Source organism: Frieseomelitta varia, unplaced genomic scaffold (genome assembly GCF_011392965.1).
Source record: "Frieseomelitta varia isolate USP_RPSP 00005682 unplaced genomic scaffold, Fvar_1.2 scaffold_381, whole genome shotgun sequence".
Classification (NCBI taxonomy): Eukaryota; Metazoa; Arthropoda; class Insecta; order Hymenoptera; family Apidae; genus Frieseomelitta; species Frieseomelitta varia.
This window is the reverse complement of record NW_025110125.1, coordinates 37,741-52,721: the sequence shown is the minus strand read 5'-3', so window position 1 is coordinate 52,721 and position 14,981 is coordinate 37,741. Positions and strand designations below refer to the sequence as shown.

At 44.9% G+C, this 14,981-nt stretch overlaps 1 protein-coding gene across 1 annotated transcript in view; it reads left to right on the top strand.

Moving 5' to 3' along the window:
• Positions 1-13,867: 13,867 nt before the first annotated feature.
• The window catches only part of LOC122531282 (protein kinase 4-like), a gene marked incomplete at its 3' end in the record, with an annotated part of 38,779 nt that continues 37,665 nt past the window's right edge, over positions 13,868-14,981 (top strand). Inside the window, exon 1 of the mRNA XM_043659086.1 lies at positions 13,868-14,392. Within this exon, the coding sequence (XP_043515021.1) occupies positions 14,225-14,392 (168 nt within the window). The remainder of the gene's footprint in view (positions 14,393-14,981) is intronic.

Genomic DNA, 14,981 nt, shown 5'->3' with positions numbered 1-14,981 from the left:
TCCGTTACTCGTCTTCGCGAGGACGCGATTGCGTCAATTTCTATAATTCATCGGGTGTGCTCGTAAATCTTCTTTCGAACGGAAAGTTCGTTGTCGCGTTCTCGTTCGTGAGATGAAATTGATAAAAATTAACACGCGGTCACGAGCTCTGACCACTTTGAAAAAACTCGCAACATCGACGTCGCAGGGGGATTTATGAAATTTAAAATAATCCGCGAGAAATCGGTAGCTCCCGGCCGAATAGAATTTATCAGCTTTGCCTGTCAAATGGCTGTCGAATCAATTTCATTCGTCCAAATGGCGTCTCGGGCACACATCTTTTAACATTGCGCGCTGGCGAAATGGGAAGCAGGAACGGAGACGAAGCTTCGTGCTCTGGTTAACGCGTCAGGAACAGTACTCTGTGAAAAATGCATCGGTGTGCACACGTGCAAGTGCGTGCTCGACTGCGGGGAGGGTTTCTTCTCGGGATCGACACGTATCCGTCTTATTTCGTTCGCGCGATTCACCGCGACCAAGCGATCAAATCCCATCGAACCGTTATGTTCTTTCTTTTCTCTCTTTTCTTCGCTCCCAGGCACGATTGAATAAGAATTTTATTATTTGAACAGTTTTAACCACGAATGCTTACAATGTCCATTTTGGGACGTACTTACATTTGCGAGCGAAATACACGAAAAATAAAATAAGAACGGAAAATTTTAGACGAGCATCTTAGACGAAAATACTCTTGTTTCATATTTTTTTAAAAATTTAATACAGATATATTTTTCTAATCGATGTGTCGTTCCACTATGAAATCGATTTGTTTTAGTAACCTCGTAAATAATATAGGCTGCATCGAATTGATAAAAAGATATGTAAACTATGCGCAGTTCTCGACAAATTTTTGTTTGTTGGTCAGAAGATGTAAAAGGTTGGACACGCGCGCCCTAAATTAAAGCGGAACAACGAGATTCAGAATTCACGATTCTGATCAGATTTCCAACTGTTTCGAGACTGTTCCGAGTAAGATAAGTCGGGTTGAATTTTTTTTCAAAATTTAAACTCCGTTTCATCTCGAAGCGATTACTCTACCCTCTAGCGGTAGGTATTAAGTGGAAACAGATTGCAAGAAGATTTGTAGATTTTTAACTGCGCGTTTAATCCTCTACCGGCCAGATGAAATTTCAGAGATTACGCTGATTCTCTACGTTCTTCCAACTTGATACAAGTTTCATTAATGCAAGTTTGAAATTCATGCAGCAGCGAACTCTGTTGTTGGTGGGAGAATGCAATGAAAATGTAACAAACGTAAGATGAAAGTTTAAAAATATACGTGGTAGAGACGAATACTTTTGTATGAATACATTTCGTAAGAGTGTAAATTCACGTATTGTTAGAGATTGAATATCACTCTCGTCTCCTTGACTTTTTCACCTGGGGGCTAGTTTGTGCTTACAACTATCGCTTTACCAGTTTGCTAACGTGGATAGCGTTACCATTCTGCGGTGGTTGGTCAGTGGTCGCAAGCGGTCACTTTCTCCAAAATCATTTCTGCCTCGCTACCCCAACTTCTGCGATCGTGTCCGCAAATTCCTTTACAACGGCTGCACACCTACCTACAACACGCTGGATCAATAGCAGGAAATAATCTACGATCCGCAAGAAGTTTCCCTTTGACGTTACTCGGGTCGTCGAGACGATCCAATCAGCACGAAGCGAATTTAGAGTTAGCAAGACACACGAAGCGGGATTTCCCGAAAGAAATTTCCAAAGAAAAAGAAGAAGGAAAAGAACTGTGCGAAAAGAAATGGAACGGTAAGAGGGATTTCAGCGAAACGCAGAAAAGGAATTGTATTGCAAAGGAAGAATTCCAGCAATAGGAGGAAGGTGACGCGAGAAACGCTTAAGAAACAAATTGGTACAACCGAAAGAAACGAGAGAGGAATAACAGAAGAGATGGTGCATGGTAATGGGAGCAGACTGGTATAAAAAGAAAAGATCGGCGTCGTCAATAAGTGAAAATTCACGGACGAAACCGATATCGGCATTCTCGAATCCTTAAGAGGGAAGCGTGTCAGAAATTCGAGTGTGACAGCTTTTAGATAGAATGGGTTTGAACTACAAAGTGGTCGATGTGAAAATGTGACACGATGGAAACCGCATGTGCATCTACGAGCTACAGCTCTCCTCTTCTCTCCAGGCAAAAATACGGAGCAATACGGGATCGAGTCGCGAATCAAACCTTCGAAAATCGAGAATGACAGCCGTCGAAATGTCGTTGCTTTCTAGCGGGTGGTCGAATCGCCGCAATTCGTAGCGATTTCATCCTGTGATCTGTAAAAGTCGTGCAACTGTTCGACAGTCACGTTTCTGCTCGTCTTTGGAGTTGTTCGAATTGAAATTTACCGAGATTCTCGATCGATTCTTCCGGCTATCTCTCAGAACGAGATACTCTGTCTCGAAAAAAAGGTCAGAAAATTAATTTGTTGGATGCGAGAATTAATTTTATCATCGCGTTTCTTTAAAGTCACGCGACGAATCGTCACATTTATAAAACACGACGGTAGTTATTAAAAGAAACGGTATACACTCTTTGGAAAATTTTCCAACAATGCTCGAGCGTAGGAAGAACTTGCTTTGCAACGACAGAATGACTGGAAGAAAGAACAATTTCCTATCGAAATAATTCCGATTCAAAACCAATGATAAATAAATGGCAAGATTAAATAAAAAAGAGCTAATTATCGTAGCTGACGGCGAGAAAATAGAAGAGATCACCGTGAAGAGCTTACTGTGCAACGACAGAATGATTGAAAAAAAAAAGAAAACAATGTACTATGGAAATAATGCCTTGCACAAAGCAATAATCGACAAACAAATGGCAAGATTATGCAAAAAAACAAAAGGACACGGAATTAACTTCTACAGCTCTCGTACAGGTCGTATTAGGGTGAAAAAAAATCGAAGACTGTGCACGTAATATCTATCTACAGAGAGCAACGTATGGAGCAAACTGTTCCCGATTGCGATGCCCGGTGAAAAAAGCGAAAAAGAGGCGCGGAGAGTAAATGGAGGACAGCGGAGCGCGGAACGCTCGATCGTTTTACACACAAAGGCTGCGTCGCCCCCGTGGCATTGTCCGCCTCTCGAGGTGGAGCTCATCTCCACCTTCGAAGTCGCTGCGCGTGTTCTCTTTCTTTTTCTTTTCTTCTCTCTCTCTCTCTCTCTCTCTCTCTCTCTCTCTCTCTCTCTCTCTCTCTCTCTTCAAACGTCTCATGCCGGTTTCAGGAACAATCGGTGACACTTTGAACTCGGGTTTGAAGTGGCGCGCGGGCAACGTTAGAAAACTTGCCGAACGAACGAAAGAATGGCAGTGTGTTCGTTTCACTCTGGTTTTCCGCGGAAAAGACAGAAGAAGAAGAAAGAAAGTCGTCTCTGTTGGTTGATGTTGTGCAAACAATGGCTGCGAAGTGTCCGTATTTTTCCGGCGTGTACCGTCGTTTCCCTCGGAAAGAGGGACAACGAACGTCGCGAGTCGAGTGAGCAAAGCGCTTGTTGTTTCGCCAAAGTGGTTGATTGCCAGTCCCTCGGCGAGCGTTTTCGCCTGCTCGACCGACTCGCGTTTCACCGGATCAGCCGGTCTCGTGTTTCGTTAATCGGTTAACGCTGCGTCCGTGGGATAGCAGAACAACCTGGAGATTAAGTAGAAGAGAGGGAGGGAAGCACAAGTGAGTTCGAATCGGTAGACGCTACCTGTTACACGCCATTTCCTCGGCGTTATTAACGATACAGGCGATGGAACGAGCGATTTATAGCTGGAAGAATTTATAGCCGCGGACGGTAAATTATGTCGAAACCGTTAACTCCCACGCTGCGGTTCGGGGAATCGACGTGTACGTTTAAAAATTTACCTCGCGGTTTCTCTCTCTGTCTGTCTGAACATCTCCGTCCTTTAGTTTCTGTCCGCGAGGGGTTTAAATAATTCTACGGAACGAGATACTCGCGTGTCGTTAGCAGAGCGGGAAAAGAGAGGGAAGAGAAGATATTGGTTCTTGAGAAACGGAGAAGAAAATTCAGCCCCGGCCGAAGAGAAGGAAGAATGGAAATTGGACGAGAGACCGATGCATTCTTAATCTGCGAGCAGACCTCTCGGGGGATCTTATGAATTTAAATCATCTCTGCCCCCACCGGTCGAACGGCGGTCCGCTCGTTTCTAAGCGGACACTTCCGAGGCGCGGAGAAAAATAGTCGTATCATCGATCCCTGTCTCGGCGCGCATTCATCATCGGTCAAGTTCTACCCGCGCGCGCGGGACGTTGCGCGCCCGCTCGCCTCTGGTGAAAGGTTGAGGCAGGTCCTGCCCGTCTCCGAGCGAGAGTGAAAACGGACCCTTTCTTTCCTCTCTTTCTCTCTCTCTCTCTCTCTCTCTCTCTCTCTCTCTTTCTCTCTACCGTGTTCTCCATCTCTCTGATTCGTTTCTAAACTCCGATCACTCGCCGCGACAACTTGCCCCGCGGTGATTTACATCGGCGATTTACGCTACTTACGCTTCCCCTCCCAACCTCGCGAATGGGAATCAATCAGATTCAGCAGAGCCACTATCGAACGCGACACGTCGCCGCGCCGCCGGTTCGATAGGTCGCGCGCCGTTGCTACGAAACGCGAATCTCCTCGCGTTTCACTCGCCCCAAAGCGAGTCTGAAGATCGGTTAACGAGCCTTGAACGAAAACGGGCCTCGCCTCGCCTTTGAGACAGATTCCCTCGCGCTTCGAGTTGCGCGTTCTTCGTGATTACTTATTTAAGCGACGACCTTTCCCTTTTCCGCCTCGCGCCCGTTAATCGACTGGCATCGATTGGCGTCCCTCGCCCACACCGTCCTTTCTCTCGAACGCCCTTTCTCTCTCTCTCTCTCTCTCTCTCTCTCTCTCTCCCCTTGCCTTTCGAATTCTTTACACCGGCTGAATATCAAATATTTAACAGACTCGCTCGCTCGTGCACAGGAGCGCAGTGTCGCAGAGCCGAGCGTCGCGGATGCAACGCGAAATAACGAGCTCTCTCTCTCTCTCTCTCTCTCCCCTCCAGTCGATGACTGATGGAATATTTGACGATAAATAGCGAACGGTATTCGCGTACGGAGATTAATGCGCGCCGCCGCTGGCACGGGAATCCGGGGCTCGTTTGCATTTCACAGGGGGTTCGATAATAATTCCAATACGAGTCGACGATCGTAATTGATCGGCCTCTCGAGGAAAAGGATATATTCAACAGTCTTCGTAGCGTAGTCTTCGACGATTCGAGGACTACTTCGCCCTCTTCGTAGACAAGAGGACGTTTCAGTTGCGGTCGTTCTGTACGGGGATTTCATTTCGCGAAGACTCGATCTCGAACGATAATTACGTCGGTTGGATATTTTATTATTTAATTTATTGTCTTGCCAGACGTCCGGCTTGGCTAGACAAATTCCGCGATCAAGCGTCTAACCCAGTCACCCCGATCTGAATGACGTTCCTTTCTTCGTAGCCAACACTTTTCACGTTTCGTTCTTCGAACAAAAACGATCATTTTCCGGTCGTGTTAGATACTTTTGGTGGGCGATAATTAAGTATGGAGTTCAATCGGTAACGATGCTCGATAATTATTCGAAAATTTCAGTGTATTCGAGCTGGTTTCGAACTCTCGAACGATTGCTATATCGCTGAGATTCGAGATATACTTGGAGATAGAAAAACGATCATTTTCCTTTTCTCATCTTTAGCTAGTGTATCGTCGAGAATCATCTCGCGATGATTAAAGATGGAATCAAATATTATATCAATCGACAGCGATACTCGATAATTACGCGAAAGCTTCAGTGTATTCAAGCTGGTTTCGAGCCCTCGAACGATTGCTATATCGCTTAGATTCGAGCATACTTGGAGATACTTGTCCAACGACTAAAGGTACGAACGTACTCGTGAGGCACTCGATCCCATCTCCAGTGACGATTTCATTTTCAGCTTCGGTGGTGGCCTCTCTGCGTTCCAATTCGACCATGTCCATTAGCTGAATTAACGAAGAAACACGAGTGATGTTTCTTTTTTTTTTTTTTTTTCACGAGAGAATGTTTTTGATAACGAGACGTTGGTTGGTCCCGTGTATATATATATATAAACACGAGAGAAAATATTCCCAACGATCACGCCATTTCTCCCACGTGTTTCTCTTTGTCTCTTTCGTCCACCAGAGTGACGTTCACTCTGTTGCAGAATTCGCCGGAAAATGCAGATCACGTTCCAGTCATCGTCGCTTTTGTGTAGCCTATGATTATTCGGAACGTGCGCCCGGGTATCCGCTGTCGCTCGAATTATCATTTCTATGGGGGGGTGAACCGCGAGAACGCTTGTTCTGTCAGTCCTCCTGCTAAATTGTGTACACACGTTGTGCAAACGAGACCACGCTGTTGCGCGACATCTCATTCCCAGGATACGTCTGAGGCACGTTGCACGTCGCCGTGCAACATTGTATCGCCTAATTTTATCTTATTTTATTTCATTTTATTGTATTTTATCGTACGCGAGAATAAACGAGGTAACAGGGTGGAAATTTTCGATGTTCCTCGGTGTCGTTCACGAGCGTTTTCGAGCTGTCTCCTATCTGCGCTGATCTTAATTAACTTCGATCTATTTGGCCATTTCGTGCTGATCCGCTCGCGTCCCCAGCAACATCCTGGCAATATTCGTGACCTTTTCACCGGTGAGATCCACCCTCGTCGATGGTCTGTCTGATCGAACACTACGAATTCTCCTGTGGACTCTCGCGTTTACGTGCCTAAAATGGACGATAATCGCGATCCGCACGGAAGATACTCGCATTTACAGTCTACAAGTTCGCAACGGACGCGGCGTCGACGTTATCGTGACGAGATAACGTATTAACGTCGATGAATATTCAGCGAACAAGGGCGGGAAGGGAGGAGGGAGACAAATTTCACGAACACCTCCGTGTCGATTTCGTGTCGTGCCCGTGCTACGTGTATGTACCGGTCTTGAGCTCGATCGTATGTCGAGCTATTTAGATCGCGAGAGGTTGGGAAACGTATCGTGGCGAGACGTTAACGTTGCATAAGGCTCGAGATTCGCCACTCGAGTCGTGTGTCGAAAAGTAAGTTATCTGCATTGTAAAAGAGGGAGAGTTCAGTAGTGCGAAGTGTGATGGAAACTCTATATCTTTCACGACATTCGTATTCTTTGCAATGGGGCAAGGTACAACTTTGATTCGAAATTTAACTCTGTATCGTGTACTTTGAAAAATCATTACTTTTAATTTTAAAGTGAGGATGTTCGTATTGATATATTGAAGATTTTCATCGAGTTTTTCTGGAGTTTATTTCCTTCAAATTTTCACATTAGGTACTTTCATTTATTTGTACAGGTTACGTTAGTAGGGGGAAACATATTTACAAAGATTAATCTTATATTTTTCTTAATTAATATTTATTATATATTTTTTATTTATTTATGAGTATATATTTAGTATATATAATTTTAAAATAACGATAGTATGTTCATAATAATAATTTAAAGAATTTGATCTTCAAATTTTTATATGTTAGATATTCGTTTGTATAAGTAGCATGTAATGATCAAAGGGGGGGAGCATATTTACAAAGAGATTAATCTTATATTTGTAGACTAAATATTTATTTTGTGATTTTGCAATCAACAGTGGCCCGGGTGATCATAGTCCAGTGAGATCTAATGAGAATCGTTCGACTCTCTCGCGTGCACGAGACGGCCAGAAGGTAGAGTCGCAATTTTTCGAAAGATAGCCGGAATCTCAATACTTCGCGAGGATGCTGTACGCGAAAAGATACCCAACGGAGCACTACGCGTCGCCATCTTCTTGGAGGCGCTCAGACGAAAGTGGATGGAACGGTGGGTCGTTGGTTTATCGAACCGTCGAATCGACCTCTTTCCATTCGCTTCGGCCGTTTGAGATTCAGCGATAGCCGCGAACGTAGGACTGAAAGAATAGCTCTTCTCTCCTAGTCCCGCGATAAAGGTACGATTAACAATTGGAGAGCGTATTATCGGTTTGAGACGAAAGCTCTTCGTATTTAATGTTCGACTTTTCTCTCTCTCCCTCTTTTTCTCGTCTAAAAAAAAGAAACACACGTTCTTCTGTCACAAAGAATTTCTTGGACGTTTACTCGTTCGGTTAACCACTTGCGCTGGCAACTGATTGCGGACCGTAACGAACGACCAAACCGTATACGACAATTCGTCGCTTTCTTTTCGTAGTCGTAATAAATTTATTATAAATTTATTATTTGTTTTGTCTGGGTTATACTTTTTTTTTTTTGTTTCGTTATTTAAAAGTTGCATCAACCACTTTATTAGCTACTCAGGTAATCGTAGTATCTTGTATACTTTTGTTAGTTTTAGGTATTGTAGAAGGTTCTTAATTGTGTTGTTGTCCATTAGGTTGTCATTCAGGGTGGATTTTATGTTGCATTTTAGGCGTTTTTCAGTGTATTTTCTGCACTCCAGAATAATGTGATCCACCGTTAGCGACACTTTGCATAGTTCACAGGTTGGAGGTCCTTCCTTGTGGAAGAGATGTTGATGGGTGAGTTTTGTGTGTCCTATTATGATTCTTGAAGTTATGACTTGGTCGTATCTTGGTAGGGTGCAGGCGACACTTTTCTTGAAGAAGTCATTCTTAACTATTTTTTGACGTGGTTTTAATGTGGATTTCCAGTTTTTATTTCAGTTGTCATTTGGTTTTTGTTTGAGCAGGTGGAGTGTGGTTTTTTTTCTGGTACTATTGTTTGCACTATTCTGGACTATTGTTGTAGTGGTTGGAGTGAGGTGAGTTGGCAGCTTCTTTGGCCAATTTGTCGGCACTTTCGCTTCCAACATTGCCAATATGGGCGGGGACCCAGGTTACAGTGACTGTGTTGTTTCTATTTGTCGATTTAATGTAAAGCTCTTGGCATTCTTGGGTCATTTGTCCACGGATTCTGGATTGATGGAATGGCGTTTATAGAGTCGCGGAAAATAGTGAAGTTCTTGTTTTGATCTATGGACGTAAGCTCGATAGAGTTTTTGGGTGGAGTTTGGTTGAGTTGTTTAGTTTATCGCCGGTGACTGCATATCCGGATCCATTTGAGGGGTGGGTTATACTTAAATATACTGAAGACTGAGAAAATATTGCAATTTTGGGAGAAAAAATTCTCGACGTGCGTGGCGCAAGAGGTTAAACAGCGAGCCGAAGAAACGCGAGCGCGAAAGTTGAAGAAAGATCTGGCGCAAATTAACAGCGCCGGCTCGGTCGAGAGTCGAGAAATCGAAAACCTCGGAGAACCTCACGGTCTTCTTCACTCTTAGCCGGCAGCTAATTTCCAAGGGTCTCGCTGCGATTCTTCAGAAGAGGTTTACTAGGTCACGAAGGCCTTCGAGCTAATCGGAGATCGAAATAAACCGCCCGCCACTTCTCTCTCTTTCTCTCTCTCTCTCTCAGTTTGTCGCGTGTATTTCCCAACTACTCTTTCCTCGGGTTGTGTGTTGCGTTTCGCCTGGGAACGAGGACGATAATCGAAGAAGGAAAACCGGGATCGCGTGTCGGATAATCGCGCGAGAAAGTCAGTCTCGCCGCTACTTGCTGTGCATTCTACGACCCGGAGAATCTCCGGGCGTGTATATGCGCTTGCGAGGCGCGTTAATCGACTCTCGAGAGCCAAGCATAACATACGGGGCCGAAATCAAGCTCAGGCGAGATTAATTTGGCGCAACAGCTAGGGGTGTGTTGCTCGGCTGTGTATTGCTATCTCTACTCGGTGCCCGAGGAGATACATCCCACCCTCCCCCTCTTTCTCTCGAGCCTCTCTACCGAGCGAAGGTTGTCTTTTGTCTCGTTACAACGAAGCTGGATCGTAGTTGGATGTTTTTTCATCTTGTTTTCCAAATCTTGGGATACAACATCTCGCGGGTTACGCGAAAATTCGCTTGTCGAAACGAGAGATCGAAAAGCAAGCTTACGGGCCGGAGGCCTCAGGCGTCGATCCGTCGAAATATTTCCATTCCCGTGGCATGTGACACGCGTCTCGAGCAGAGAGGTCTCGCCCCCTTCCACCCTGATTTCTCCCCTCAAGTCAGCCGGAAATTAAATAAGACAAATCGCGTTAGAAGAGCGTCTGTTCGTTGGAGCAGATTCGCTTCTTTTTTCTATTTTTCTATTTCGCTCGTTTCCCGTCCACGCAATGTGTATTTGACGAATCTATTAAATTGAATCATAAATAATTTCCGTTTCGGTAAAAGAACATTATTCATCAATAGGACAAACAATTATATCGTAATCTACGATATATTCGCCGTTATTTGCAATTAGTCGTTGCCGATTTATCAGCTTGTCGATGAAGCTTCGGCCGGTTTCGACGTAACATAGTTTTTACACAAACTCTCGAACTTGATTGTCAGAGAATTTTTTCCCCATCGAGGTATTTGGCAGGGATCGAAAGAGGTAGTAAGACCTGCCAAGCTCTAAAATTTTTTCCAGCGTTAACTTTTGCTGTACGCAGTCTGCATCGTTCTTTCCAGTACGAAGATTACGAATATCAAACATCCATTTTGCTGATTTTCCCTAGCGTTTCTAAATGGTGGACTGCGATGTGTTTAACTTGTTTGATAATTCATACATAAATTAAATTCGATTGAAGTTCAGAACTTCAATATTAAAAGATGTATTCTCATCGGTATCTACTTTATTAATTGTCAGGTTTTAATATTTCGTTGCAATCGGGGGGAAGGGGGGGGGGGCGAAATTTCGAAAAAAAAGAAAACGGTAAAAATTCTGTAATTAAAAGCCAGTAAGCTACAGAAACTATCTCTGAGATCCTATCTGTACTTGCAACCACACCTTTGACAAACAGTCGAATAATCTCAGTCGCGTTTTTTGGGTCGCAGGGTTTTAAGGTCGATGTTTTCGACCGTGTGTCTTTTTTCTTTCTTCCTTTCAAATCGGTCTCTCGTTTGTTTTTAAAGAATTATAGATTATAGACAGGCTCGCCGGGACGGTGTCGTTTAATCCTTGCCGATTCCTCTTCGTTTCCGTTGTTCGTTGAACGCACGAACCTCCTCTCCCCTCGATCGATTTCGGATACGGTTGAACCTCGGACTGTTACGCACCGCTAAATTTCCACTTGATCCTGAGAGGGGAGGGATCGTCGTCTCGAAATCACGGATTCTAAATCCGCTGTTCCGCCGCGTTTTGGAAATTCGACACGATAGCGGAATCGCGCGTGGCGGTTGAAAAAACACCCGGATCGGAGTTTGATTAACGAGCGTGGAATTAGACGAGCGTGGCGCACGAGGAACGACGCTCGAGTTTTATTTTATTTTATTTCATTTTTTTCTTTCTTTTCGCCGCCACTCGCCGCTCGCGAGTTGAAACTGTCTCCGTCCCACCGATTCTAAATCGCCGCCGCGATTCTACGCCTTTCACTCGTTGCTTTAATCTAGGCCACTAATCGAATCCTCCGAAAAAAGAGAGAGAGAGAGAGAGAGAGAGAGAGAATATCAAAGGAACGCCGTTAAAGAAGCTCCCTTTCATCGTCTCCGAAGGAACGCAATTTTCACCGCGAGGCCAGTTTTCAGCGACGTCGGCCTGCTTAAACGCTCGTAATGGAATAAAGTACGCGCGAGAGAAAGAAAGGGGGAGAGAGAGAGAGAAGACCGGTCTAATGAAAAATTTAAGACGAGGCGTTCTCCGCGAGCAGAGACGCGAGAAAAGGAGCAAGTAACGTTTCGTGAATACGGGTCTCCCCGCTTTCCTTCCTTTACCCGACGCTTTCACTCCTCGCGAACGACGCTCGAAAGTGGCCGCTCTGGCGTTTTCAACCCCGTTTCGACTCCCCCCCCTCGTTTCTCCGCGAAAATTCGCAGCTCCGACCTGCTTATCCGGTCAAACAGTCATCATCTCTGAAAAGTCGACTCTGGTTAATGGACATCCGTTTTCCGGCGGGAAGTTTCTCTCCACTGGTTGATTGATTTATTATATTTAGTACAGTCAGATCGTTGAATAGATTTGACTTTTGTCGGAAGGGAAAGTTCACGTATGAAATAGAATTCGAGTGAATTGAATTTAGCTAACAGCTAAAATTATAAAGTCTTTTACAATTGCTGATAATCGAACGGTATGATATAACACGACGATTAATAATAAAATTTCAAAAGACGAAATTCTTGAGGATAGAGGCAGTCTAAATGTCGTCGTTGAAAAAACACTAATCATATCTTCGATGATTTCTTCAGATATTTGACAAAATGTACCCGCACCCCCAACTTTGAGGGTAGTTTTCACTCTTTCAGCCGGTAAAAAATAGTGGTCAAACATTTAACTTAGCCAAATTTCACAAAAATCGGTAATCAACACTATAATAACTACGCTATTTTTCTGCGAGAATTTTCGAGTGATCATAAAACACAATTTTCGCACAATCCTCGTTGATACGCCAATTCCTGGAGAAATAGTAGAATCCTCGAACGTTGTTGTGTTTTGAGTGAAATTCGAAGCTCGACAAGATCTCTCGTACGTGAGCTTTCAAGTCTCTTACGATGCACGAAGAGTTAGCGAACTGCAGACAATCGGCAAAGGGTACGCGTCGAGTCGATGCCTGTTGCCGTTTTCTCCCCGCAACGGTAGAAGCATAACAGGTTGTGCAACTAACGAGAATCGTATTTGAGATTCGCCCCTCTGGAAGCGCAGAGTGTCTTTTGCCTTCGAAATAAAGCGCTGGCCTTGCTCGCGTGATTCAACCTTCTGATGTAAATGAGCATCTTCTCCACGTTTCTCCCGATTCTTCATTCGCGTTTTATGAACATTTGGAATGCTTTGTCCTCGTCGGAATTTTTATCGCACAATGCTGAGAAAGTTACTTATTTGAGCATAGGAGGAGTATAACTGGGAATAATTGCGAAATATACTACTGTTATTTTCGTTGGCGAAATATTCGAAACATCCAGAGTAGCGTAGATGAACAAATAAATAAATGAACATTTAGGTTCCATTTTTAATACGAAGTTGCATAAATGTCGATAGTCTAATTGCTACGTGTTGTACGTGTAGCCTCGAAGAAAGTGAGATATTCACCGAAAAGTTTAATATGAAAATTGGCTCCTAAAAAATGAATACTCGAGAATCCCGCGTTTCAGTGGATCTTGGGGATCGCCGCAGAAGCTGGCGAAACGGTCGAGAATGAAATTTCTCGTCTGGACACCCTCCCGTGAGCTTCAAACATTATAAAACGCGCTCATAAATAATCACCCCGTCTAACTTACAAAATAGCAATATCCCTGGCAATTTTCCTTCGTATTCGCCACCCCACCCCCCCCCCCCCCCCCCCCCCCCCCCCCCCCCCCCCCCGTCCCGGTGAAATTACCATTGCGCCCGCTAGCGGTAAACAAAGTTCGTCTTGCTCCTCTCCGTCTGGCATATTCGCGATCGGTAGATGAAACTTTTCTAAATGGCAGATGAGAAGGGATGAGAAAACGTGAAATAACGGGTGACAGCCGTGACAACGAGAGAGAGAACCGCGGCGACGGTTTTCGAGAGACAGTCCGACAGTTTGGCTCGCGTTTTAATTGGCGGCCGTAATAAAGTCTAACAAACGAAAGCGGCGAACACCGAATTCTGGAAGCCGTTTCGCCGTGAATCGCAGATCGTTACAGCGCAGACGTAGATAATTCGCAGAGGCTCGCGATCGTTTAATTATCGTTCTATCCGGGGATAGTTCTCCCCCACCCCGTGAAACAATCCTTTCCAGAGGCGGTCTCCTCTATCGCGCGCGAGATACTTAACAATTAATCATCTCGTAACCGGTTAACACACTCGGTTGGTATCGATGTTATTTTAGAGACGGTAGACAGCGAGCAGCAAGCCGTGAGGAAGAAAAAGGGGGACCTGTAAAAGTGTGTGTAGCTAGCAAGCAAGTGCAGCACAGCTAGTTGAGCGACGTTGGACGAACGTGCGCGGGTGCGTGTTTCTCGATTATCAGTCGCGAGGGGGGTGGCCGATGGGATCTCGACTCTCGCCGAATCAGCTGGAAATCGAGAGAAAATCGCGTGGCAAAGCGAGTGCAAAGGAAGGACGAGACACTCGTCGAGAGTCGAGCAAAGAGAGGGGTAATATAGGGATATAATATTTGGAGGATATAGCCAGGCGAATCGAACGAAAATAATCGCGAAACCGCGCGGAGGCACGATGCTGGCGTGCGTCTATCCGGCGGAGAGCTTCAAATCGAAAGCCGTGACGGTGAAGCTACGGCACGGACGATCCAAGAGAAAGCCGAAGCTGCTGTCCGTAAAGGAGAAACCGGCGGACGGCGGCAAGCAACCGGAATGCGATGACACCCCTAAGCTCGAGAACGAGGTAAGCTCTCCCTTCGTCTTCCGTTCCCTTGCTCACCATCGATCACCGACACTGCTGCCAATTCCTCTCTATCCCTCTGCCTCTCCGTGTCTGTCTCCTCCGTCTGTCTCTCTCTCTCTGCTTGTTACGTGTAAATTTTAGTCCTGGGAGGGAATGGTAAATGGGATCGGATCAATTCCAACGTGTGTATTTACGAATCCGAGTTAAGTTCGATGTCGAACTCGGATGTCAAGTTTCGTTAATTAATACACTCGCAGCATGTTCGTTTTATGCAAACTGTTTGGAAATTCGTTTGAAAGTCGCGTACAGGGAAAAGAGAAATGAGGAACGTGAAATGATAGTAAGTCGAGTCAATTAATCTTTTTTTAATCTTCTTCCTCGTCTTGTTCGTTTAATTGTCAGGCGAAGTTGCAGCGCGCACTTGAAACGATAAACGTTTCGCTATAGTCGGGAGTGAACCACCGTATAGAGAAATTGCAAATAAAAGTAGAATTGCGCGTTTGCGAGATACTAGATCCCATCTGTAATTTCTCTGCCCGTTTTTCTCTACCTTGGGAAAAAATGTCGTAAACGCGAAAGATCTCGGTAT